The 24,952-nt window shown below is 41.7% G+C and overlaps 1 protein-coding gene across 3 annotated transcripts in view; it reads right to left on the bottom strand.

The window, feature by feature from the left end:
* Positions 1-2,370: 2,370 nt before the first annotated feature.
* SHISAL1 (shisa like 1) overlaps positions 2,371-24,952 on the bottom strand; it is a 68,163-nt gene continuing 45,581 nt past the window's right edge. For 2 of the 3 annotated variants that reach the window (XM_066318508.1, XM_066318510.1), the window contains one exon: positions 24,064-24,662. In XM_066318508.1, the coding sequence (XP_066174605.1) occupies positions 24,341-24,662 (322 nt within the window). In that variant the 3' untranslated portion in view covers positions 24,064-24,340. Of the gene's footprint in view, positions 2,599-24,063; positions 24,663-24,952 lie in introns of those variants that run through there. The other variant, XM_066318511.1, reaches the window with a different exon arrangement.

Here is a 24,952-nt window from a genome sequence, read left to right as displayed (position 1 = left end):
GGGGAAAACACAATTATTTTAGTCCAGATCTTTTCTTTTAGAGAAAGATTGCATTTGAAGTAGTCTCTGTGCAGAAATAACTGTAAAGTTCATTGCAATTTATCTGGTCCACTATAATTTTGATCAAGTAAATGCAGGGGGATATCAGAGCACAGCTACAGAGGTGTCTGAGGTGTTCAGGTGGCTGTTTGTGTAGCCAGTCCTCTTCTCCAGTGTCCCAACAGCAAGGAATAAGGGCTGAGAAAAATGGTGGTAGGTAAATACATGGTACACTGTTTCCCTTTAATTTAAGGACCAACTAGCATTAGTCTTATTCAGGATCTTTTATTCTGCCCAAGTAGAGAGACTATCAGGTCTAACAACACAATTGATGAAAAATTGTTCACCAGCTACGACATGGAGTTATCCATAAATTAATTGTTAGGCAAAATCAGAATTTCAGCCAGAGAGTATCTACCTTACATTAACTGGCTCTGTATGGAGAATAAAAGAAAACAAACAAAAAGCACATCCATTACAAGGTATACGTGTACTAGAAGTAAAGCATAAAACTGCTCATTAATAACGCACAATTCCCAAAGGGAAAAAAACCCTTACAAAATACAGTAAGTCACACAAACCAGTATCTAATACAAATTCCTTTATGAACATAAGCTTTTTCCAAAGCTCTCTGTGGTAGTCATCACCTCACAATGAAAGTAGGTGCTGGGAGAAAGTAAAAGGACCAGGCAGTTACTGCAGAGCATCACTCTGGTTACTGTGGGTATTTTTTGGGGTGTCTGCAGGGGTTATGGATCTTGGAGCCAACAAGGAAATGTGGAATAGGCATGATGCTGGCATGGATGGCATCACCTCCAGCTACTCAGTTTGCTTTGCTTTTCATGGAGAGCTCTTAAGGTGTGACACAGGTGTAACACCCCAGATGCACTGTGGCAGCTCCCTTAGGTGCCTACAAGCTGAGGGAGTGTGCAAGAGCTTCTGTGATGAGTGAGAGCGGGCCAGGCTTCAAGCTTTCCTGCGACAGGATGGAGTTTAATGCCTGCAGGGTGGCACTCCCAGCTGTGAATTTGTTCTTTCAGGCACTGCCTGCCCTTACTCAGTGACAGACAGCACGTTTAGTTGCTGGTTTACAGAGAAAACGGGCATGTGTTGGTATGCTACTCAGACTGGGATTTACTTGAAGACTGGGCTTCCACTCCTGTGGTTTCCAGCCTTGTTGGGTCCTCCAACACTATTTATTCCTTCATGGTTTTAGACATTTACCATCCTGAACTCCACCAGCCATGAACTTAGATCACTGAGAATCCTTTGAGTTCAAGAGAAGACTAAAATTCATTCAGCCAAAGAGGTACAAAAGGAACATTTAATTATTCATTAACAAGGTGTTCCTCATGTTGCGGTTACATGGTAAAATGTATGGTTATTTTAAAGTTACTGAGATTTGCAGGACAAAATATTAGACATGAAGGATTAAATTGCCATTATTATGGCTTTGTGTTATGATTTCCAGATGAACTCCTCTGTCTGGCTGTCATTGCCAGATCTCCATGCAAGTATCTTAAATAACTAAATTTCTCAGGATTTGCTCACGTGACTGATACTGTATGATTTTAAAATAACCCCCTTTTATGTCAACCTAATGCAACCCAGTGATCAAGTGCCCCACACACTGCTGTGGCAGAGTCATTGCCTTCCTGCCTTACAAATCGATTCTGAGGCTTGCATGGGGTAAACTCTGCAGCCAGTCAGTGGCTGAGGGAATTGGACTATTGCCTTGAAAAGCAAGGGGACAGTGGTATTATTGCTTTTGAAATACACAGTTTGTTGGTTTGTGATTTTTTCTGTTTCTCTTTCACCTTCAAGGAGTATGGGGGTAGAATGGTGTTGCATCCTAATAAAGTTGCCCTCTTCGAGAACCTGAATTTAAGATGGGCTCAGGTGTCTTAGCAGAATCATTGCCAGTGATCTAAAAATGTGCATTATGGTTGAAGTGATTGCTACCCTGCAGTCTGACTCAATGCAAGGGCTCCGCTTACCTTTGCAATGCATAGGACAATATGGTTAACAGTGATGTGGACTGCCAGCATCTACCCTATTGTGACAAAATGTTCACCAGAGAACTTTGGAAAAACTCACATTCAGGATTCTGACACTTAGGCTGAGATTAGGCTCAAATGGCAATCAATGGATGGGGAGGCAAAGAAAAGTTATCTACCAAAGGTTTTTCTTGTGGTCGTTTTCCAACTTTGTGTGGATTTGCCAGAGCAACTTAATTTTCTTCCTACTAAGCATTTTCACAAATAGGATGCTTCCTTTCAGAGATAATAGTGCTAGTCTAGAATTAAAATATTGCTTACATTACATAACATTGCTTACAGACTACTTTCTCCTGGAGACTCTTTCTATATAATTTGCCTGTAGAAGTTGTTTGAATGGTGTCTGTCTTCAGGTAACTTGCTCAGTCTTCCTCTTGTAGTCCTTCTCTCTTCTGCTTATCCATAATTTTTTCAGCTCTTGTAATTTAGTTGTTTTTCTTGAAAGCTGCTCCTTGAAGTCTGGTCTTACCTCTCCCATCTTGAGGCACATCAATATAATTTTCTGGAAGACATAAAGCACAAATGGTTTCCATAATGTTCCAGGAGAACCCAACACCAAAGTATTTCCTGTAAAGAAAAGCTTGTAGTATCCTCAGCTGCAGATTTAATTTGTGGAGGCAAGAAAGAGGAAGGAAAAGCAGGAGGAAGAAAGACGAGGTGTTAAGAGGTCTCTATCTTCCTTTGTTAGTTCTGTTTGGTCTGGTATGACCCCATGTTGCTATGGATGGCTGCATTCTCCTTCTCTTTTTTGATTCTGCATAGCCAGAGTGGGAGGATGGGTTTGTTTCTCCCTGGTCATATTAAACTGGTCCTGGCTGCTTACTCTGACTCCTATTCCTTTTTTGTGATGAGAAAATATGCTTCCACTTCCACACATATACGTGAGTAAATAATATATTTATATGCTTTCCTCACAAAAGTGTTTTAAGTATTGCTAACTTTCTGCTCGCAGCCTTTTGGACATTACAGCTGCTTTAAATTTGCTGTTTTAAGTCTTGTGCAGCGTGCAACTGGCTGTGTGCTCCATGCACAGACAGCTATGGCAGGGTGCAGGGCACTGAGGTTAAAGTCCAGCTAGGGAATGTTTTGAGGCAGACAAAGATCACTGATCATAGTAACAAATTAAAGAAATACATCTCTTTGCTCAAGCAGGTAACAAGTGCAAGATGCTGGGTGGTGCAAGGTGGGCTATGCAGCCACCTGAGCCATACCTAAGCACAACAGTGTTACCTGAATTCAGACTGAGGCATTTTTCACAGTACTGTCCACCAGGGAGGACCTCCAGACAGAAATATGTGATTTTCTTACAACTCTGAGGGTTTAAACCTTCACCCAAAACTCAGTCACATGAGACCTGCCCAGGTTTGACAGCTGATTTCTTTCTAATAACCAAATAGCCCACACAGCCTTATTCATGTTAGACCTACAAAAAAAGATTATGTTGTTTTGTTTTGTCACTGTCCTTTTTTTGATACTGGTAGAAATGCACATTAACACAACATGGAAACCTGCCTCTTGTAAGGAGGCACAGAGATGAAGTTTAAAATGAGTAGTTCATATCTAGAAGAGAGTCTCATGAGACTTAGCCATAACTAATTAAAAAAACGCCTGGAGAGAGAGAAACTGAAAAGTTTGAGTGCATATCATGGCTTGCAGGCACCTCTGTCCTTCACAGCACCTTCAGTTATTTCTTCTCACTCTTTTGTAGATTGCCACGTGTGCTTCCCCTCCTGTGAAATGCTTTACTAATCTGCTATCTGCATAATTTAAATCACTTTAGACTTTGACAGGATGCAGTTTCTTTTATTTATCTATCTTTGCTTTTAAATAAGTGTTTAGAGATGAAGCAGATAGAGCAGGAATTGCTGTGTCCTAGAACAGAGTGAAATTTTAAACGTGCCTGACTTATCAGCCAGTTACTCTTCCTCTACCTGAGTGTCCCAAAGTTGCTGCTGGCCAGGTTCCTCTTCAGATTAATGTAAAATCAAGAGTGTCATCAAGGTGGTGTGAAGTGAGAGTTACTCGAGTTCCTGGACTCAAAGACCATAGACAGCAAAGTTCATGAATATTTGTGTGCAGCACAGAAGCTAAAACATCCCTCCTGTGAGTAGCCTGGATTTCCTGCCAATTCTTCTCATCTGTCTAAAGCTATGGGAGAATGAGTGGGAGGATGTGGACAGCAGAGCCAGCAACACAGCTCTGAAAGCCTCTCACAGCAAGTAGGAAACCCTGCATTTTCCAAGTTGGATGAGTCTGGGCCAAATCCGCAGCTTCTCCCTGACAGGACAGTTGCTAGGCTAAAAGGTCCTTTTCCCCTACAAAAAATGAGATGAGGTGTGTGACTGATTGATTGATTGACTGATTGATTAACTGGGGACAGTAAGGTTTAGAAGCATTGCTTCAGATCATTTTGGAATAGCAGGATGCTGTAAAAACACCTGCATTTTCCTAAGAAAGAGGAATGCTAATTTCCATGTGCAGGAGTGTTACATTCCAGTCTTCCAACACAGCGTGCTCAGCAACAGAAATTCTGCATTTGTCACTTCTACAGGGTTTTAATGCCTGAAGCCTGTGTTCTGGAGGTGGCTCAGGCTGCTCCTTTTCCCTGGCAGAGGTTGTTGTCACTGTACTGCACTCCAGCCTGCCACTGCTGCTCAGTGAACAGCACCCAGTCAAGCCAGATCAATGGGGGGAACTTCAGATCAAATATTAGGAAGAAGTTTTTCCCTGTGAGGGTGGTGAGGCCCTGGCACAGGTTGCCCAGAGAAGTTATGGCTGCCCCAACCCTGGAAGCGTCCAAGGCCAGATTGGAAAGGGCTTGGAGCAGCCTGGGCTAATAGTGGAAGGTGTCCCTGCTCATGCAGGGGGTGGAACTGGATGAGTTCTAAGGTCATTTCCAACCCAAACCATTCTGTGATTCTGTGGTTTTCATTGCCTGACAAGGCAGCAGCCAACTAAAAGACTGCCTCCTCTTTGACAGCAGTAATTGCTTGGTGGCTCAGTTCTGCTGGAATGAAATGCCATCCGTTAGTAATGAAGGAATGATTCAGAGCCTCTGGAGGCAAGTTTTTCCACAGATTTCTGCGATTTTTCTAACAAATGAGGTAAACAGTCGCCACATTCACAATCAGAAGGCCTCTGGTTAAGTTGGTGTTGACATAAAAGCACCATCCATCAGCACAGTCACTTCAGGGCTCAGATACACCCTGGACTTCAGCAAGTTGTGGCTCACAGCTCACACGGAAGAAACCAGTGTCTGCAACTGCTCAGGTTTTACTCTGTCATAAAATGGCACTACACTGATCTGAGCAGGCCTGCTGCGATCTGCATCTGTTAAGGCTCTGCTCCAGTGCCTTCCAGTTTGGTCAGTGGCATTGGGAAGAAAAGCTTTTGCTCCCTCTGGTCACAGGCAGAGCTGGGATGCCAGGCTAACAAACAGCTTTCTGCAAAAGAAACCCTTGGTGGCTACACTGATTGCTACAGGAAAGAGGAATGTGCCCTCCTTCCCCAGCAAAGGAAGGATGAGAGAGGACAAAGCACAATGCACCAGACTTCCTTAAAGCCTCACTAGATTAAAAAGAAAGATGTAAGAAATTAATTGCAAGACAAGCACTAAATGAAAAGCCATTCAGTTGTCTAAATAGATTTCTAACCAGAAAGAAATAGAATATAACCTAATCCCTCTGCCTGTGAAGTCTGCCAAAGAGCAGGGAAATAATTTTCATAGTTTGGCATCTGTAGACTCCTATGGCTATGTTATAGAGAGCATGTAACATTATATCCAAAATATATACTGAAAGGTTGCTTGGGTTACCAATACTAATTTTTAAAAGTTACAAAATTCCAGAATGAATGCTGCTGGTTCAAGCTCAATTTTGCCATCTTGTTTGCGTGAAAGAAAGTGGAAAGTCTCAGAGTTTTTAGGTGGGGCTCCTCTTTTCCTTTTTTCTTTACTTTTTTTGAGAGAACATCAAAATAGCTGCATGATTCAGGTTTTCCCAATGCAGAGGAAACTTCAACAACAAGAAAAACTTGTTTCAGGCTGGCTCAGTACCGAAGAGATTGAATGTTCAGGGTTTTTTAAATTGACAAGGAACAACCCAGCATTATGCAGTGGCCCTAGGTGCTGCCATCTTACCATAAAGGAGCATTGTAATTGCCTCTATTTTCATCCCCAGGCTGAATTACCTCACTTTTGATGGATCACAAATTCTCATCTGGTCTAGCTGTGAAATGCATCTCAGCTCCTGCAGAAAGGTTCAGATGAGAGGAGGACCTTAAGTAGTGGCAAATCAGTTTTGTCACAGCCACTGTGTAAAATGACCACCATCACTGATAGCTACTGCTCGTATTTCTAAATAATAGCTGGCTCAGGGAAGAACAGATATCTGGTGCTTAAGAGTTTAAACAAAAGTCAAGTACTGGACATGTTCAACTTGAAAAACAGACTGAAATTCCACCTCAACTGCTGTTCTTACTACACCTGATAATTCTGCAAAAATTGAGAGAAATGTCAAAATGTTTGAAAGCAAATATCTCGGGATGGTGTTAAGTTTTAAACAGAACAAATGTGCAATGCATGCCAGATTCACCAGAGTTAAACAACGTTGCTTTGCAGGTGGGTAGAAAGCATTTGGATAATTTAAATTTCCCTTGCATTATGCTTAGAGCAGCCTATCTGCTCATGCTGCAACGAGCCAACATCAGCACAGTGTCCGTGAGGTCAGACAAAAGGTGTGAATGTCACCTGTCAGGCTGTTCTCCCTTCAGCCTAGGAAATGCGGTTGGGAAACAGGCATGTGCTTACTTCCACCAGCTGAATGGCTTGTCTCTGTAATGGGAGCTAATTATCTCCTAAGAGCATCATGTGTTAAAAAGGTGATTGCTGTCAGCTGTCTCAGACATTGGAGCATTGGCTGTTTACAATGCATTACGAGAAAGGCTTACTAGAAATAAAAACCCAACTTGTGAAGGAGCCCAATTTTGAAGAGGTTTCCATCTGAACAGTTTGTTATGAGTGCTGGTAAGTCTGCTTTTTAAATTGCTCACTCACGTTTCTTAAGAATCTCACCTCTTAGAGACCAGTTTAAGCTTGTGCAACTCCCATAGGGGCTCGGGGGATGTAACCCGAACTGCACATCGCATCCCATCACTTCTGAGAGCTGCTCTCTGGTTTTGGGGGAACTTTAGACACTTTGGGAAGATCGTGTGTTCCCAAGGGACAGGCTAGCTTGGGCAGAGAGAGCTGCTGGCACGTGTCAGGCAGGTACCTGCTGGCCAGGTCGTGCTGCTGTCCTGCAGAAGAAGGTTGGTCGCTCAGGAGAGGTGCAGGGCTGCCCTCCATGTCACAGGGACAGGCAAGAACTTCAAAGATTTAAACTCCACTGCTGTTTATTTGCCAGATATATCTGAAACCAGTACCGACCTTTTAATCAATAACAGCTTGTACCCTCACTGGTGTGCACTCACCCATGAGACTGGGTTATCACACCAATGGAGAGGCTTTGTTTGCCTCTTTAAATTACTTTTAAATTTGATTCCGTGACTTTTTGTTGCTAATGCTGAGTTCAGAGATGGTTTTCAGAGGAACACTTTGCCTATAGGATGTGTTTGGGCTTCAGACTGGTAGGTTCATTGGTTTGAACTTGTGTCTAGGGCAGTGCTGTGATCTGGAAGCCAGAGAGCTGGGAAACAAATTGCAACCAGTCAGGAACAGGTTTTGGTACAGCACTATGGTCACACTACCAAAGAGGTGGCTGCTCTTTTGGGAAGTGAGGCTTAGGATCTGCTTGGATCCAAGTCTTGTCCTACAAATGGGTGCAGAAGGAGATTTGGCACTTGGAGAGAGGCTGGAGAGTTGCTGCAGGCAAGGACTGGCCTCCAGCTCCTTCCCCTGACCTGTGGGTGTTAAAACAGCAGCTGGCTTAACTTTTGTTGTTCATACGGCTGCCTGGCCAGCAGACCAAAGCTAAGAGGGAAAACTGGTTTCCTGTAGAGTCTCTGGAATTCCTATAATTGTGCAAATTAAATACATCTTTTGTCCCATCAGCTGAGTTGGGTGGGAGAGGAATGAAACCACACAGGATACAATTTTCTCTATTTTTTTACTAATGGCCATATTTTATAATACTCACTTGCAAGGAGCAGTGATGTGAAACCAATCGGGTTGCTAACATAAATAAACATTACTTACTGTAAATAATGGTTTCTGAAGTAATCCTATGCTCCTGAAAGTCAAGTATTTTTCAATTAGTAGCAGTGTTTTTCATTTGGTAGTTCCTGAATTGGTTGATACTCCTGAACACTGGTCTGGAAAGTAAAAACATCCAGGAGAATTTCTGAGGTTTGTTTTTATTTTAAATGGAAATATGAAGCATTCAAAGTTTGATTTACGAGCTCTGAATGGAGGAACAGATGAAGGTTTGAGGACACAAATTGAAAGATGATCATTGAAAAGCTGTGTTTTTCCTCAGACTGCAGTCTGACTTTTCATGATCTGAAATGTTTTCTTCCTTCTCTTAAGGTTATTTCAGAGAAATACTCAAAACACCCCAGGCATTTCAAAGTGTCTCAAAAGAGTGAATGGCCAATTACAAGTAAAACTGAAAATTAGTTGGACTTACTAATTGTGCAGATATTTATGAAACCCTCATGTCACTACCAGGCTGCCTGAATCAGATGTGTCACCTGAGGCTGAAATTCATCCTGTTGATTGTTGATTAATTTTCCTAGTAATATGTGGCAGTGCTTAAGCAGCTGATACACCTGAACTGAAATTTCTTGGCATGATTCACAAAAAACCCCCAGCCTTGGTTTTGCTATGTAAACAGTTTGAGCTGCTTTCAAGTTTTTTCAAGACCCCAAGGCATCATAATGCCAAGCTGAATGTGGGTATCACGTGAGGAACTCTAGACTTATTATTCCACTTGAGATTGTGCTCATTTTCACATCTTTTTCATATAACTGAGTGACCAAATAGTTTTAATTGCACTCCTGTCATAAAGGAAGCTATTTAAAAACACAGGAACTATTGCTAGAGGCAAGAAAGTATTTTTTGTCTGCTTCTTTAAGGTCCAAATGTGTTGCTTTGGAAAGGAGATTAATTGCTGTGTAATTGTAGTGTAATTAATGGCATAGATACTCCAAGTGGGTTTTATCCCACCTAACTCCAGACATCAGAATGGTAAAATGGGTTAATTTCTAGAGCGTCACCTCGGTGTCCTTTATTGTCAACAGAAAGCAACTCTGCAGAGCTGCTTTACTCCTGCAGAGCTCCTTTATTCTTCCTCAGAGAGGCTCCAAAAGAAACTGATAATGCAGGAACCTCAGAGTCCCAAGCCTCGCTTAGGAAAAGAGAAGACCCACTGGCCTCAAAAGCTGAATTATAAAAATGTGTAGCACTAGTACAGATTTCTCTTAACATCACCTTCCCTCTCACACTACCACCTGCAAATATACAACTTCCTATGTAAATATATGCAATGCTATTTTATAATCCAGTACCACTTAGTTGGAAGGGTTTCTGTAATCTCCTTCTTCTGGTTCCCCTCATGTTTATTCACGACCAGATTTGGTGAACATGTATAACAGACCCATAACATCCTAAAAGATTCTGATGGAAAACTCAAGGCCTGTAGGCATCTCCTCAAACACAGCTACCTCTGGAAAGAGAAGCAAATTTTTATCCTACATCTGTATATGCAGTCCTAGATTTTTTTTTGCCCTCTACCTCACAAACTCAGTGGCAGGAAAGCTGAGTCCCTGAGGCTCGTGACATGCCAAGAGATGCTGCATGTTCCTGTGGGTGGGGTAAGAGATGGGCACTCTCTGGAGCAGGGCTTGATCCTCAATTTGTTCTTGGTACTGCTGTAAAAACTCTTAAAAAAATATCTGTGAGCTTGAATTATTTCTGCATCAGTGGTAAGGACTGAGCTATCTCTGGTTTCAGCTCATCCCAATCTCCCAGAAACTGGTGTCACCAGCTTTCAAAATCTGTTCCTAGAGAGTTGCTCTGACATACTTCAGACACTCCAATATTCTCCATGTGTGCTGAGCTCTTATACAGCAGCGCCAAACCATTAATCTTAGATCCAGGAGAGCACAGTGGAAAGTAAAGGAGGCTTTACAAGAGCGTGCCCTTCTGTGTTAGAATTCAGGTACATGATGGGAGGAAAAGGTTTCCTTTTGTGCTGAGTGACAATTTGACTTTAATAGATCCTCTAGAAATCACAAGTGAGGTTAAAAAAAAAAGGCAGTAAAACCTGTCATGTGATTTATGATGTAGCTTATTAGGACACTGCCCTTCCCTGCTTTAACAGTCTCCTAATGCACTGCAAATACTGACAGGGATATTTTAAAAACCTACAAACACCAAAACTTTGGCTGAACAGTATTTCTTGATTCAGAAAGAAGAGCACTTATTTAATTTTTTCAATCAATTTATTTATAATTGAAGGACATAACTTAAAAGGCTGGCTGTGCAAGCTATACTCTATAGCTCAGAGTATCTCTGCTTAGGGGGATGGTCAATTCTAGCGTTGTTGTAACAGGTCTTTGCAAGTTACAGCTGAGGGTAAATGCAGCTCAGTTATACAGGACAATGTGATTTGTACCTTGGCACTAACTGAACAGAAAAGTTCATAAGTAGAGGAGAAATGTGTAAGATGTAAGGAATGAATATATTTATTTATGTATCTATTCCTCTGGCCCACGGTTCCTGTACGTAATCTCTGACATTTTTGATACAAGTGTAGCTTCGTTTCTGTGTAAAGTTCAAGAATAACCTACTGAGCTAAACAACAGCTCAGGCCAGCCTACATCAGGTCAATATCCTACTCTTTTTGCCCTAAAATCTTGGCACCAGCGAAATTAAATCTATTAAAATTGCTGCCTAGCATGTCCTGATGTCTGAAGGAGACTAAAACCCAACCATTTTTGTGGACATTCAACTACTGAAACACACTGCAAGAGAAAAGGGGATTGCAATGTTCTGGTGCCATTTGCAGAGCTTTGAGGTGCTGACTTCTTTCAAGGCCAACAGAAGTCAAGAAAACTGGAAGCCATTAAGATTTTAGGGGACTTATATTAGAAGCAGGACAAGAGTTTCTCCCAGATTCCCACCTGCCAAAGAAGGTGGCAGTGTTGGTTTACAAGGCAGATCAAATGAGTATATTGCTTGAACTGGATCCCAGCTGGATCACTAAGAAATGCTCCAGGCTCTTGTTCCCCTGGTAGGAGGGTGGGTGCTGCAGCGACACAGGGGCACAACAGCAGAGGAGGAAGAGGAAGGTGCCCAATTCCTCTGCTGGCCTCCAACAACCAGGGAGCCCCTCTGTGTGCTGGAACTGCTCCTCAGCCTCTGCACTTCATTTGACTCAGGAAGTTACCCCTCCTTTCTTTCTTCTTTTTCCATTTCTCTCTCCTGAGCATGAACAATCTTCTGAGACAAGATGCATGTGCTCTTTCCCTCTGCCTCGCCAGAGGCTCAAATTGATCCAGCTGCACAACCATCTATTTAGGAGGGACAAATCAGTGTCAGCACTTGAGTTTTGAGCACCAAACCTGTGGTTTAGTCCAGAGCTGCGTATTTACTCCAAGTTAAATTAGCTTTTTTATTTACCTCCACACAATACAGGAGATTCTGTCATTTCTGGAAATAAAATGCATATTAATGACATGTGAGAAAAAGTAATTTTTGGAATAGTTATTCCTTTTATCAAGAGCTTTATTTTCTGCTCTCACTTTTCAGTATTAAGAGGGCTAGTCTTCTGAGTCAGAGCTGAAGAGAAAATATGTAGTAATTACTGTGTTGAGAGCTTTCATTGTAGGATGAAACCATCATGTTTCTTGCAACTGTTCTTTCTGTGTGTGTTTTTCTTTTCAAAACTGAATTTGTGTGGCTTTTCTAGCAGCAGGAAAATTTAAACTAATTATTTTAAAATAAGTTTCTGAAGATTCTTAAAAAAACAACACAGAACTGCTTTTTAACATTAACAGAAGTATCAATATCTAAAATCAATAGGAGTAAAGCCTTTGAAATTTAATCTGCTTCCTGTTTGGCTTCCTGTTGTAGATCCAGTGTATGTTTCCTTGCACATAATCCTCCAAGCAATGAATAATTTTTAACTTTGGTTCTTTGCAGTTTAGGAGTGTAGGGCAACACCCACAACACCATCACTGGTTACAGCACTACATACTGGGAGCGATGTTAGAAAGACAATTTTATGCAGAAATGCTTCTTCCCTTTTTCCTCCCTGCCTTTCCCATGAAAAAAGTGATAGAAGAAATTGAGGTGAGCTGTGACGTGGAAGGAGAAGAGGCCAAGGACTGTGGGCAATTTCAGCAGAGTGCAAAAGGCAAGAAAACAATTTTTTTTCTGTGGTTATCTGAGCTGTGTGGCTGGGTTTACACAGAAACATGTATTGACGCCAGTGCTGGAACTGTGACTGGTTTATTATTTTTAAATTGTCTCACAGCTGCATCTAGATATTGGTGTGCTGGGGCATCAAATGTCCTCTGGCTGCAACAGGAACTTTGTGCACAGCTCAGTGACAGTGTATGACCCCTGCAGAGCAGCATTTCTTGAGTCACAGAGAAAGAAACTCAGTGCTTAGTTGGTGCCATAGGACTGAGGAATTCACTTGGTATGGCATGGTTTGAATGACAATTTATGAAGCATAGAAATTTTTTGTTGTGTACCATTATGACTGCCAGCTGGTGGGTTATTCCCATTTTGTTCTATGTTACTTTTCATTATTTGCCCTTTTTCTTTTCATCTATGTGCACATTTCATATTGTGGATCTACTGTATGCTCATTTTTTATTGACAGAAGTTTAGGCTTCTTAGAGTTGCCCAGTGATAACTGCAGCTATCATGTGTGCACCTTAACATTAGAGGAAAAGCAGAAAGACTGTAAGAACTCAGGATGACTAATTCCACACCAGCTTTTACATGCACACACTGTAATAGACCCCATTGCTGGATGCTCTTGTGTCCACTATAATCTCACAGCATTTCCACACAGAAAGTTGGAAGCCTGTTACATACAAAAATAATTTTCACCTCTTCAGTGCTGCTACCACCACAGGCTCTCTGAGCCCACAGAACCTAGGAGATGAGGACTGGGCAGGTGGTGCCAGGATGAGGCTTTGCCCAGAGATTCCCATTCTCTGGAGCGATTATGCAATCACTGCGCAGTCCCACTGGCATCAGCAGCTATTATGCAGCAGCTGCATAATCAGGCATTTATTGGAAGAGGTGGGGAAGGAAAAAGGCCACATGTTTGTCCCTTGCAGTCCTGAATGGCAGAGGGTGATACAAGTGGAGGAAAGCATCGTGTGAGTTTTGATGTGCAGCTGTTGGTTTGTGTTTTCTGACTGCTCAGTGAGCACGATGAGCTTTCAACGCTGGGAAAATGGGATGCTTGGGTCACACCAAGCCCCTGCAGCTCCAGGCTGGGGCAGAGGGGCTGGAAAGCTGGGAAAGGCCCTGGGGGTGCTGGGGACAGCGGCTGCACAGGAGCCCAGGTGGGCAAGAGGCCAATGGCCCCTGGGCTGTGCCAGCCATGGTGTGACAGCAGGGCCAGGGCAGTGACTGTCCCCTGGGCTGGGCACTGCTGGGGCCACACCTCAGCTCCTGCATCCAGTTCTGGCCCCTCACAAGACAGACATTAAGGGGCTGGAGCAGAAGGAGGGGCTGAGGGAGCTGTGGGGGCTCAGCCTGAAGTAAAAAAGGCTCATGGGGTCCTTGTTGCTCTTTACCACCATCTGGGAGAAAGCTGAAAACAGGTGGGGGTCTGTTTCTTCTCCCAAATAACAACTGATAGGGCAAGAGGAAATAGCCTCAAGTGGCACCAGGGGAGGTTTAGGTTGGGTATCAGGAGAAATTTCTTCACTGAAAGAGCTGTTAAGCACTGGCAGAGGCTATCCAGGGCAGTGTTGAAATCCTCATACGTGGAGGGATTCCAAAGCCGTGTAGATGTGGCATCTGTTGGGTTGACATGGGTTGACAGTGCTGGTGCAATGGTTGGACTCAATGACCTTAAGGGTCTTCCCCAGCCTAATGAGTCTAAGAAAACTGATGTTGGAGTGAATCTTCTGGGACCGCAGCCTCACCCATGCCTCACATAAATCAGATTTTTGAAGAGCTGTTCTCTTAGGGTCCTCAATTTGGCAGCTGTGCAGCTTCCCATCCTTCCCACTGTTGCTTACATTCCACAAGCTCCCTTGCCCATTTTAAAATCACAAGTAATGGGTGCTCTGCTGCATCTCAAGACATTTCCTTGATCAACTGCCAACTTTAAAAGAAATGCACATTTTGGAGGAGATGAGTTCCACTGGCAAATTTCAGCTGGATAAACGACTTCTATAAACTCATCTTCCAGCATAATGTCAAAAAATTAATCAAGCCAGGCCTCCAAGCAGTTTCATCCATCTTAAGATAGGTGGAATGAATAGCCCTCTGGAAATGCCTCTTTCAATGCGTTACTGAGGATAACTAGTAGATACAGGACTTTTAGATGGCTAAATTGACTGAGTTTAATCCTGCTCTTTATCACCAGTAAAGATTTGTATAATTAGATCTTCCAGGTACTGGATATTTTTCTGTCTTTGTACAGTGTTCTACTATCAGAAATCTTGCCATGAAGATTTACAGACCCAGCTCAAATTGCCTTTTAATGTTCCCTTAGCCTTGAGCTTCTTAAACTCCTCAGTCTGACAAACTTTCCAGAAGTCAGATAAGCTCTGCAACTCTTCCTGAATGCTTCCCATCTGTCACTGGGATTTTTCCTGCTGCAGGCCCTAAGGAAGGTGATGTTTCCCTCTGGCAATCCTCACACTGCTCGTGAGACAACAGTTCCCTACTTCTAATTGGCATCTCCTGTCTGTGTACTTCAGAGTTCCATTTGTATGTTTAGCCATCACATTGTGTGGGAAACTGATGGTGGGGAGTTACCTGTTGTACCACTGGGTATTTCAAACAGTTCTAAGATATTCTCTCTCAGCAGTGTCTGCTACAGAGCACTGGAGAGGGAGCTCTACGGCTACCCAAACCAAAATTTTACACGAATTAGAACAGCGGCAGCGTTGCCAAATATTTTCAGTGTGGCCCTCAGTACCCGGGCAAGTTTTCCATTTCCTCTGTCAGATGGGAGCGCCAGGAGCTGACTGGCTCACCCAAGCACTGTGCAGATAAACACACCACAACCTACTAAGGACTCACAGACTCCTACAGTAACAGCAGCACTAATTCCAGCTACAGCCAGCAGCCTTGGAAAAAGATAAAGCCAGACAGTCCTCTAGCTCTTTTTTACTAATTTTTTAAGCATTCCAGACCATGTTTGCATTTATTTAACTAGAACAAAGGGAAAAAATTTAACTGAGGCAGCTATTGCCCTCACAGGTGAAATTTATTCGTGTAATGAACATCAGAAGATTAGGACTCAGAACAGGAAGATGGGGATTATTCTTCACCATCCTAATGCTTAACAAGGTGGGTTTTTTACTATTATCTGATTTGTCTCTAACTCCTTCAAAACCTGCCCCTTGCATCCAAGTATGATTGTTGGACTGCTTTAGGTGTTTCTATTTTTGCTTTATGGATTGCCAAGGACGAGACAGGAAGAGTTAACCTGAGGCTTAACCCTAACTATTTTTTTTTCAATAGCATCTCAATTAGGGTAATATATTTAACACACCCACAAAAACAAATCCCCATTTTTGTCTTCTTTTGTTGTTCATGTAAACACTGGGGCTCTTTTGAATTGGGATGCCTATTTTTGTTATGCTCTGAGAGGCTTCAGTGAATATTAAAAAAAAAAAAATGGAGTCAACTCTCAGTCCATCATGTAATTTTCTTTAAAATGCCCTAAAATGCAAATTAGGCAGGTGTTCTTCTGGCTGCTGTTAACTTCAGCAGCATGAAAGAAGTTTAGGAGGCTTTTGGTGAGTGAAAAGCTGATCTCTGGCTGCTTTCCACTCACAATTTCTTCAGGATGTTTTTGGTGAAGCTGTGCTGGCGATGAGCAGGTAACAGGTGCTGGGTTCTGCAGCTCCCTGTGACTCACCACTTCCCAAAGATTGTGAATGCAACAGAAAATTACTTTGCCTCTCTCCTCTGCGTGAGCGACTAAAATCTGTATCACTAATCAACACAGAATATAGTTAATGACTGCTTAATTAATTTTCTGTAATTCCTGATGAAGCTCACTGCAGCTCCTTTCCCACGTGACAGCTGTGATTTCCAGCAGACAGGAGGCAGCTTGTGTGCCCTGTGCTCAGCAGAACTCAGCTCAGGGATATGATCAGCTTGTTAACACACACAATTTCCCTAACTAGGACAACTCTTTTGTGGATGAACTCCTCCCTGATGCACCAGAGAACCAGTTCTTCAGAGAGGAAAACTGTGGGTGGAGCTTTTTCCCCTTCCAGATTTCAGCCCCACAGTCATTTTTCTGCCATGAACTGTTGTGCAAACACCTTCCCATCACTGCCTTTAGCATTTACTGTCAGTGGTTCTGTCTCCCCAGTCATTCCACCTGTGAGATTCTGTGGAGCCTAAGTAAAGGATCTCACTACACAGAAACACCAGGAAACAGATAACCCTGTTGGGAAGTGAAGTGAGGTAGCTTATTTTGACTCATAACCACTTTTTAGAAGTATTTTTTACCTTCCTGTATATTCTGATGGGTGCCAAGTTCCAACCAATTATTTCTCTGCTGCTGCTCTATGTGGGCTACATAGTGTTGTGTTGATCAAACTAATTTCCAAGTTGTTTGAAGCAATGTGCCTCCCTTGTTCCAGTTTGGGATCATGTTGTCACCTGATGTGGGACTAATGTTAGCAGTGTTCCTAATTGTGTTCCAGTGACATGTCATATTCCTGCCATTTCATATCTTAAGCTGGTTTTATCTCCTCAGCATTGCAAATTTCCAAGAAACTTTCTGTGTGGATTTCAAACTCTCCTCAGAGGTATGGCTTTTTTCTGCAGTGAATTGTAAGTGTCTGTGCATATTTATTTCTGACAGTGTTGATCATATAACTTCCCCAAAACCTTTCAAGTTCCTGAAAATTGTTTGCTGATTGACATCAGCATTCTCTCATGTCTCAATGAAGAGTATAATGACACAGATTTCATTGCCTCTTGATCTATTTTGCTTTTGAGACTTAAACAGCCAAGACATATCTGGTATCTTGCTAATAATGAAAATCTGTGTCTAATTTCTAGTTCTTTTAAGTTCTTTTCTTGAACTGTTCAGTGAAACATCATTATAAACCCAAGGTCACACAGACATGTTTTAGCACTTTTCTGATGAAATGACTACTGTGGTTGTTTTCATCATGATCTCATTAGGGGACAGAGACAATGAAAGTAATGATGTGGTAGATTCCTGACCTCAGCTCTCACTGAAAATAATTGTCTGACACTGTTACCATTTACGGCCCTGCCTTCAGCATTATCACATAAGGTTCTGATTATTTCATTAATGTATGGTATCCCATAATATGCCATCATTTCACACAGAAATTTTAGCTTACTTAAAAGATCTTCTGCTACCCCATAGAAGGATTATTTATGACATGGCTTTTTGTTTAATAATAACTGAGAATAAGAAATAGGTCAGCAAAGGATCTTCAGCTCTATTACCTGCTTCTTCCTCCTTGACTTTGGGGAGTTACTTGTTTTTCAACATCCAAAATATACATTGGTAGTTCATTTTCCAAGGTGAAAGCAATGGCATCTTACTTCAGAGACTTATCTTGTTTTTCCCTCTTCTTCCTTCTCAGTTCTGTTAAAAGCACCAAGTGTACAAACAGAATGGTTCTGCAGGTATTTTAAGTAGTTCTCTGGGGCATAAACTACTGACGATGGGCAATATCCTGTCTATATATTTTTTTCTTATTTTATTTTTGAAAAGTGCCTTCGTTCAGTTCAGAACAATGAATTACACTAAATCTCCTACTTAGAAATCCTGTTGCCACTTTGCATGAAGTCAGGATTGTCTGTTTAGAACATTGCCTCCAGCTCCTCAACATCTCCCCTTTTATTCTTTCTACCTCTGGAAAGATCTTTGGCTGACGCTAAAGTTTCTCTGTTGTACGTCAGAACCCAAGTGAGGAATGTTATTTTATTTTTCTGTGCATATTTAAAATGTGTAAAACATTACTCAATTACTATAGAGCACCTCACACCTAAGAGGATGCCAGGTGTACGACTTCCGTAATTACCAAAAATATTTATGGAGTCTTTTAAAGTTTACTGCTTTCTATTGTGACAGAGGAGATAGAATTGGCTGATACAGTTTGGGATGTCAAACTCCTTCCTGTGTGATGCTACAGTGTTGTGACATTATGCAGTGAAATTGTGGGCTTAATTGGAGTGTTCTGATTTCACATAAATTTTATGCTGCTATCTGCTACTTCAGTAGTGTCATTCCATATCTGTATCATGGAGATGAGATAATGATCTCACTGCAAAAAATTCTATCCTGAAGAGATGAGAAAATTTAAATATGGAAGATGTTCAGATCTGGTTTCCAGTAATTTTACTAGATTTCATTTCTCAGCATGAAAAGTTCCTTCAGCAGTAGTACTCAGATAACCTTTTTAACCACTCACTTTTGGCCTAGTCACTATTTTCTCACAACTCATTATCATATTTAACTTAAACTGCTTCAACTGTACTTTTAAAAGAAAGATTTTCTTGAAGCTGAGGAATCCAAGTCCCAACTCAATGAAAAGGCTGAGAAACAGCCGAAATAGGGAATATCAATCAGCCCACAGGCCATGAATCTGAAGTTAAGAATGCAGAGAAATCAATATGGGGGTTTATAATTTACAAGCTAGAGGAAAAGGAGAATGTGGCATGAAATGAACAATGTGTACTACGTATGTATCAACAAAAGATGCAGTGTGTGTATATCAATGTACACAATGATTTAGATTGAACTGGACAAAAACCTTGCATATTGGCTTAACTTCATGTGCTAACAGTGAATTTCTAAACCCAAGGAAGAAAGAAAGCAGGCACTCAGTAACTTGAATTATTTAAATACGAATGATAGAACCAAAATCTCCCAATTTTTTGCATGTTGTATTGTGGCAAGCAAACAAGACTTGGAGCACTGCAGATTTTGAAGTGTTTCATTCCAAGCCTGCTGTGTGTTTGTGCTTTTGGTTTCCTGCCCTGATGTGCTGGTTTGGGCTGGGCTAGAGCTAATTTCTATTTTTACAGTTATGCAGTTCCCAGCAAGCAAGATAAGAATATTTAGAAGAAAATACATTCAGCACTATCCACTATTCTAACCCAACATATTCCAAAGGCATTGGAGGCCCACAGATAATGGTAGATTGCAGCCTCACACACCTAATCTTTGTAACCAAACAGATTTTTTAGGTGATGTCAGCTCCCCGACACTTCTTTCTGGGAACTGTAAAGCACAGTGTAAGTATTCAATTTTATCTCTTTTCATCTTTTTAAAAAACCCAAACTACTGGTGCTCTGACTTGCCATATTTAGTCTAACGTGAACGTCTAGGTAGGGGCTTTAAATAGAAACTGTGCTTGGCCTTATGATGCAAAATTCTGCATCTTTAAAACAGCATCACCCTATTCCTATTCAGTGAAATAATTTGAAAATGTAAAGTTGAGATCTTATTTACTTAAAATGGAAGGAAGCTGCTCTTTTTCCCTTGCTTATAGTAAATAACTTGTATTGAGAGCAGCCTCTGCACAAACTCCTCTGCCACCACAATTGCTCATCATTTTGGTGGACTGTGTGCACAGTGATCCACTGCAGCACCAATGTGCCATGACACAGATTAAGATTGCAGCTCTTACAAGTCACTGAAGGAAGCAATGCAGTGATAGTTCACATCCTGCTTCAAAATTTGGTATCAAAGCAAATTCTTTCACATGGTCTTTCTAGCCACCAGCAAAATATTTATGTGGTTTTTGTACACTTACTGTGGACATGCTCAGTTACCTGCTGGCTCCTAAACTCTGCCAGTATTTTAATAGGCTTTATTCTCTCCAGTGCTTTGGTAGTCGTCTGAAGAGGTGTCAAGTAGCAGGTGAATAGCAGCAGGCTAGAAACTATTCTATTTGTTGTCCAAAAGACAAAGTGCCCCAGAGGAATCCACAGCAAAAGCAGATTCCAGCCTTTAATAAGGGAAAGTAAAATAGACTTGCCTTTGCCTAATCCATTCCAGCTGTGTAAAGGAAATAACACGGGCTAACCCTGCAGGGCTGCTACCTTTCCTGATTCTAGAGGAGCAGCAGGTTTCTGAAACAGAGAGTCACGGAGCACGGGTGTGATCACAGACAGTGTCTCTGCCTGCTGTTGTGCAGAAAGACAGCGAATACAGAAGAAAATGCTGGATTTCAAGACAGTATTCCTGTGATTTGCATCCTTGATGGAGGTGAGGAGGAGTTTAACATCAGCAGAATAAGGCTGAGGGATCAGGTCTCTCTCTCGCACCCAGAGCACAACACAGGCACGGAGGACCTGGAGGAACTCTGCCAGGCTGCCCTGGCACACACTTCTTAATGTGATCTTCCTCTTTAATCTGACCATTATAATTACCACTAATAATTAACAGTATCCCCACAGCTGTGAGAACAAGTTGTTTCAGCAAGTCAGGATTTCGATTCCCCGACCGGCAATATTTCATCTTATCGCCTCCCCTGGCTTTCGGCTTTGCTGAGCAGCAGAAACCATCGGCTTGCTGTGGTTCCATCTCCAGCTGTGAGGCTCGCTCAGGTCACCAGAGTGCAGGTCCTCCCTCAGGCCAGGGAGCATGGCTAGACCCAGCACGGGAGGAGCCGTGGTGGTGTGAGCTCGGCCCTGCCGGCGCTGGGGCTGCAGGAGGGACATCCACCACCACAGCCTTCAGCCCACACAGCCTCGGGCAGCCCTCAGATGGTTTTCATACTGAAGAAGAAATCAGCATTAGTCCGGCTGCACAATCCACACGCTACAGGATGAAGCGATGTTTTAGTCCAATTGGGGTTGGATGCTCCTCTGAGATTAATGGTTTTTCTTCCTATCCTGGCACAACGCTGCAGCTTGCCTAATGGATTCCAGACCTCTTTACTTGTAATAATATTATGGCTATACATGGTTCTCTTTCTCTCCAGTAAACAACAAAGTGATGCTCTGTGACAAAAACATCATAGGGATGGTTCTACTCACTCTATACAATTACTTGCTTGATTTTTCCCTCTGACATACCCGATTCATTGCCAATTCATAGCACTTAAACTAGGGCAAGGAAAGACATGCTGAAAGAAAAAACAATTACATCATTTTCTAAATCCAGGAAAATCTGAAAACTGCTTTACAAAGTACAGGTTAATCCTGACATCCTTCTTGGGACAGTTCCTTACACTGTCATTTCTCTGCAGTACACAAGGGATTTGCAAGAATCACTTTCCTGTTATCATCATGTGTCTTCTAGAATGGGAATATTTTTAGCTGTGCTCAAATGAATGTAGTGCAGGATGTTAACAACTTCAACAACATCTGTCATCATGAAAACTTGCAAACTGGTTTGGAAAATGTTTTTAATGTGATTTAAGTTTTTATGCCTGGGGGTATATTCATACCTGTCAGGATTAAAAGCTCTGTTCTGCATTTTCAAAATGCTCATCTGTACACATGAACTGTTCTTTCTTATGGTATCACCTGTATACATATATATATATATATATATATGTATACACACATACTGTGTTTCTGAGCTGCTAAAGAAAAATGCTTGTTTTCCTTACACACAGAAAAGCTGGGATAAGTTTAGAACATATTAAAATGGCAACATAAACTGAAAAGTTGATTTTTTTTTAGACTGGAAAGCTGGGGTGTTACCAAAGCAGGTGTCATAATCTAGAATAATGGAAATTCAGGTAGCGAATTTAAAACCAGTCTTTTAATAGACTCAGTAATTTTAAAAATGGAGATGGAAATTACAAATCCAGGAAGTGTTCACTTCTTGACTGATAGTACAGTTACATTTTGAGAAGACACTACTGAGGTCATTCATCAAATATAGACTGCAGAAAAAAATCAGACTCTCAAACTAAGCTTAATTTCTGTAGGGCAAAATTATCATATTTTCATCTATATAACCTGCAGATTATCTAACAGAGAAATAAATATTCAAGCAACCCACTCCCCACTGTTTTAGCAATTGCTGTAGTACACAAATCTGTCATTTTCTGAGGGAGCTGTTTACTCAAAATCCTCTTTTGAATGCTAAACAACTTGCCTGTGATCACCAGTGCCTATTGCTATTTTTTCTGTATCCAACTCAGACTGAATCATCTGTGCTCTTAGTTCATGGGCTCCAAGTCCAGAAAGTTGCAGGTTACAAGAATGAAAATATGGAAGCTTGTGCAGTGTTTTACAAGCTGAAATACAGGGAAAAATCAGAGTTTTGATAAGGGAGCATCTACTTATTTCTTCCACCGAGCAAGGAAAGGACTGGGGGGGGTGGAAAAAGAAACAATTTTAACGGGAGCTGAGGGGAGCACAAACAGCTCACTAGGGAAGAAGTGGGTGTTACTGGAGTGACTTATCAATGGTCATCTCCTGCCAACACAGGACAAGGAGCATATGGGATGTGCTCACCTGATCCTAACATACATTGCTCGCTTAATGCTTTGGGAAAAGCAAAGAAACAGAACAATGGGAGTCAGTCATGAGAGGTGACCAGGAATCAAGCCTTTAAGAGTATTGACTGGTTTCAATTCATAATGTTAGGGCAGACTAATAGTACATAAATTTGCAGATGCAGTCATTTTTGTACATGTACGCACACCTATTAAGCCAGGATACCATTACTGTTCTACAAATGTAGTTTTTAACATACAAATGTAGTTCTTAACATACAAATGTAATGGCAATTTTAACCGGAGACTGGGAAATCAATGTGCAAAAAAGCTGGAAGAATTAGAGAAAGGAAAGAGGAAGTGAAAAGAAGAGTGCTCAGAACAAAGCACAAGCAATTCTGTCTCCTAAGCAGTAGCCTCAGACTCTTCTGTTTGAGCAAGCGCTGCTGGAATGGTCCTTAAGTCTGATCTGCACTGGATACATCCAGTACTGGCTCCAGTGCCAAGCAACCTCTTCTATCACTGAATTAACCATCACTTCTTTCCCTATTGCAACAAATCTTCAGCTCTATTTGCTCTAAATTTGCACCTAAAATTAAGGGGGAAATGATGAGATCATAAAGACCATCACTGATATCATCCCATCTGCAGCACAGTGATACCCAAAGGTATCAGACCGACATCGGTGCTGAGGCTTCACGTGCTCCACAGCTCCAGGAGCTGCTGTCATCTTTTTCACCCTGCACATTCTTAGATAACTTTATTTTGCCAAAACTCAGCACTCAGTCTTCTGGAACTCTTCTAAAATACATTGGTGACTCGGTATTCTCTCTGCATCCTTCCAAATCCTAATGTTTTCTTGCCAAGAAAAAAGTCCCTGCCTTTCTTGACATCTTTTGCAGAGAAATATTTTACTCAGCTCTCCCCCTTTGCTTTCATATTCTTTGCAAAACTAGTCCAAAATAATTCAATGCAATTTTGTCCCATGGCTCTCTGTGTTTAATTTTTTCTATTTATACTGCAAGTTCTGCTTGTTCCCATGTATCTTGTCTCCCTTTTGGTCTGAGGGGTTTTTTTGGAGGTTTTGTCTTGGTTTCATAGCGTTTAACCTTACACTAGCCTACTTTGTTACTCTGTCAAATGAGATCAAGCAAAGCTTTTTTGGCTGTGCATATAAAAAACTAACCTGGTTTTTACGTTGTTTCTGTGTCTCATGCCACAAATAGGGAGGATTTGTGACATCTCACACTGAAGCCATTCCAACATCACTATTTATACAGTCTTTTAAAACCAGAGCAACAGATACACATAGCAATTATCTCTGAGACCAGACTTAAACTACTTTTATAATGGTTGATGCAGATTTGTAGTTCATTTGCACAACACAGTAGTAAAACTGTTCTGCACTGAAAGACGGCAGCACCTGTTTCTCCAAAAAAAGGATTAAAAGATGATTTAATATATTCCAGAGTAAGACATTACTCATAAGCAGTAATTTGAAAAGACAGGTCATGATATAAATAATTATGTGCTAGAAATGGTGCTGCTCAGCCTGAACCCACAGGCACTTCCAAATACAGGTGATTGTTCACACTCCAAAAGAGCAAAAGCATACATCCCAGTATGGCTCAGCTTACTTACCAGGCAGATGTACTCTGAAAAGACACCAGGGGCGGGCTTAAAGCATCTCCTTTTAAAGTGTGTACTGTCTGTGATGTTCGAGGCTGGGGCTGAGTTTGAGGCTGTGTCTCTGGCTGAGGCTGTGTCTGTCGTGGGTCCTGAGCAGGGTTAATCCATCGGCTCTGTCCCTGTGTCATCCACTTTCCCTGGATTCCCCAGCGGGCCAGGTAGAATTTGCAAATGTCATAGTTCACTGAAGAGTAATATAAAAGGTCCAGGATCAGTAAGATCACCACAAAAAAGCCATAGATCCACACTCCTAACAGGGCGCTGTAGTTGCTGTGAAAGAAAGAAAAGGGACATCAAAGAAAGTCATCTCTCAGCAGTGGTCACTGTGTTAGTTCATCAAGGTTGTTTGTTTCATTAATTATATATAGATGGCTGAAACAAAACACTGTTCTAAAGCACGTGCCTTTAAAAATGAGCTGTTTTTTCAATATGAATACTGCTACAGGCATGATTCTTAGAGACTGAAGCCACCTCTCTTACAAAAATTTTGTCCTTCTCATCCGTGCATAGGTTTTCCAGAGCAGCTGCTAAAGACCTCTTAATATGGCTGCTATTAAATT

This window comes from Sylvia atricapilla, chromosome 5, assembly GCF_009819655.1.
Source record: "Sylvia atricapilla isolate bSylAtr1 chromosome 5, bSylAtr1.pri, whole genome shotgun sequence".
Taxonomy (NCBI): domain Eukaryota; kingdom Metazoa; phylum Chordata; class Aves; order Passeriformes; family Sylviidae; genus Sylvia; species Sylvia atricapilla.
The sequence above is the reverse complement of the archived record's forward strand: the minus strand, read 5'-3'. Positions and strand labels throughout refer to the sequence as shown.